A 1,750-nucleotide genomic window follows, 5' to 3' on the forward strand; every position below is an offset into this window, starting at 1 on the left:
GCCCAGGAGGTCGGCAGGTGAAGTGTGAAGTGTTCGGCCCAGGAGGTCGGCACGAACGCACTTAATGCTTAAAATACTGAAGTGTGAAGTGTTCGGCCCAGGAGGTCGGCAAGAACGCACTTAATGCTTAAAGTACTCGGTCGGAAGTGCGAATTGCTTGACCTAGGAGGTCGGCAAGGACGCGCTTAATATTTAAAGCACTCAGCCCCAAGGGGGTGAGGTGTGAGGTGTTCGACCCCGGAGGTTGGCACATAGCATTGCGAGTGGGCGAGGAAAGAAGGAAATAACTTCGAAATCTTATGTATACATTGCAAGCCTATCTATTACAGAGCTTTCGAGCTGCCTATCTACCGTAAAACTTCCGAGCTGGTAATCTCCTTCGATGTCTGTTCTACCTGCTGGTGGCCCGACCGGGGTGGAAGCTGAAAGTACACCTCAAGCATGTTGAGAGGCGTATGGTGAAGGCTATTCAGGAGCCCGGAAGCAGGAAACCCATTCCGTCCTGGATGGACCTCCAAGAGCATTTTCAACTGGAGCATGGTCACATCCTTACAAAAAGACAGAAAGGGCTCCTGGAGTGGCCACCGCCCTAGGCCACCGGCTCTTTCCCGGCAGCTCTGCCTGGAGACCCGTCCTCCTCCAGGGGAACCTCCTCTAGGTCTGCTCCTACGTCGGTTCGGCGGACCAGGCTCTTCAAGGCATGCCCCTTCCGGTACCCATCAAAGAGCCAGTCCAGCCTATCCTCGGCCGCAGGATCGTAGTCCTTGAAGTCCGCCACGTTGAAGCCGGGTAGGTTAAGGCCCTGCACCTGGGTCAGGGCCCGCGTAGAGCCAACCTGGAGGATGGGCTGGTTGAGGAGGGCGATGTCCACCTCGAACTGATCGGAGGAGATAAACTCCCGAACAGCCTTCTTCCGCTCTCGGCTGACGGTGCCGGAGAGCTCTACGGCATGTTCCTCCTTCAGCCTGGCCGCACCAGCCCTCTCCTGGTCGAGCTCCGACCTGGTTGAGGCGAGCTGGACCTGGGCGGCATCCATCTCCTTCTCGGCCTTGTCTAATTTGGCCTTAAGGGAGCTGGCCTCCTGGAGGGCCTGGGAAAGCTTCCTCTCCACCTCCAGGTTCTTCTTCCTCAACTTCTCCAGGTCGGGAGACAGCTCGGAGAAGCGGGTAGCCAAGGCGGTACCGGCAGCGTTGGACTGGAAAAGAGAGAGCAGATCAGCATGTCACCTCACTTAACCCAGACACGGGGGTGAAATTAACCCAGGGGTGATACTTACTTGGGCCTGGGCGGTGTAGTACGCGTCCAAGAGCTCGGAGGGGCTGGCCAGCTCCATCCACTTCCTGTCCCTAGGAAGGACCGAGCCCACCATCAGCTCGCGAGCCACCTCGGGGAACTGGGCTCGGTCGTTGATGGAGAGTTTCCAGGACGGACAGAAGTCGCGGGGGTCATGCATCGTGGGGGCTTGGCCTGGCTTCAGGGGAGCTACGTGGCGGAAGTGCCACAAGCTCGGGGGAGTCGACTCCTGGACTTGCTCCCCGGCAGAGCCCACGCCCAGGTGGACTGGTCCCCCGGAGACCCGCGCAAGAGGAGGCTGCTGTGCGGAGACCAGGGCGTGCCTCTTCTGCCCAGCCTGAGAGGGCTCGTCCCCTCTGCCCCTCTTCTGTCCGGCCGCCTTCTTTTTGCTGGCGGCCTGCTGGGAAGGGGATGGTTGTGATATCTCCTTCTGGGGGGCTGAGCCGCCCCCCGGGGT

At 59.6% G+C, this 1,750-nt stretch overlaps 1 protein-coding gene across 1 annotated transcript in view; it reads left to right on the plus strand.

Moving 5' to 3' along the window:
- The first annotated feature begins 1,409 nt into the window (after positions 1–1,409).
- LOC113774887 (delta-1-pyrroline-5-carboxylate synthase-like) overlaps positions 1,410–1,750 on the plus strand; it is a 14,414-nt gene continuing 14,073 nt past the window's right edge. Inside the window, exon 1 of the mRNA XM_027319537.1 lies at positions 1,410–1,416. Within this exon, the coding sequence (XP_027175338.1) occupies positions 1,410–1,416 (7 nt within the window). The remainder of the gene's footprint in view (positions 1,417–1,750) is intronic.

The sequence above is a fragment of the Coffea eugenioides genome, chromosome 6 (genome assembly GCF_003713205.1).
Source record: "Coffea eugenioides isolate CCC68of chromosome 6, Ceug_1.0, whole genome shotgun sequence".
NCBI classification, from domain to species: Eukaryota; Viridiplantae; Streptophyta; class Magnoliopsida; order Gentianales; family Rubiaceae; genus Coffea; species Coffea eugenioides.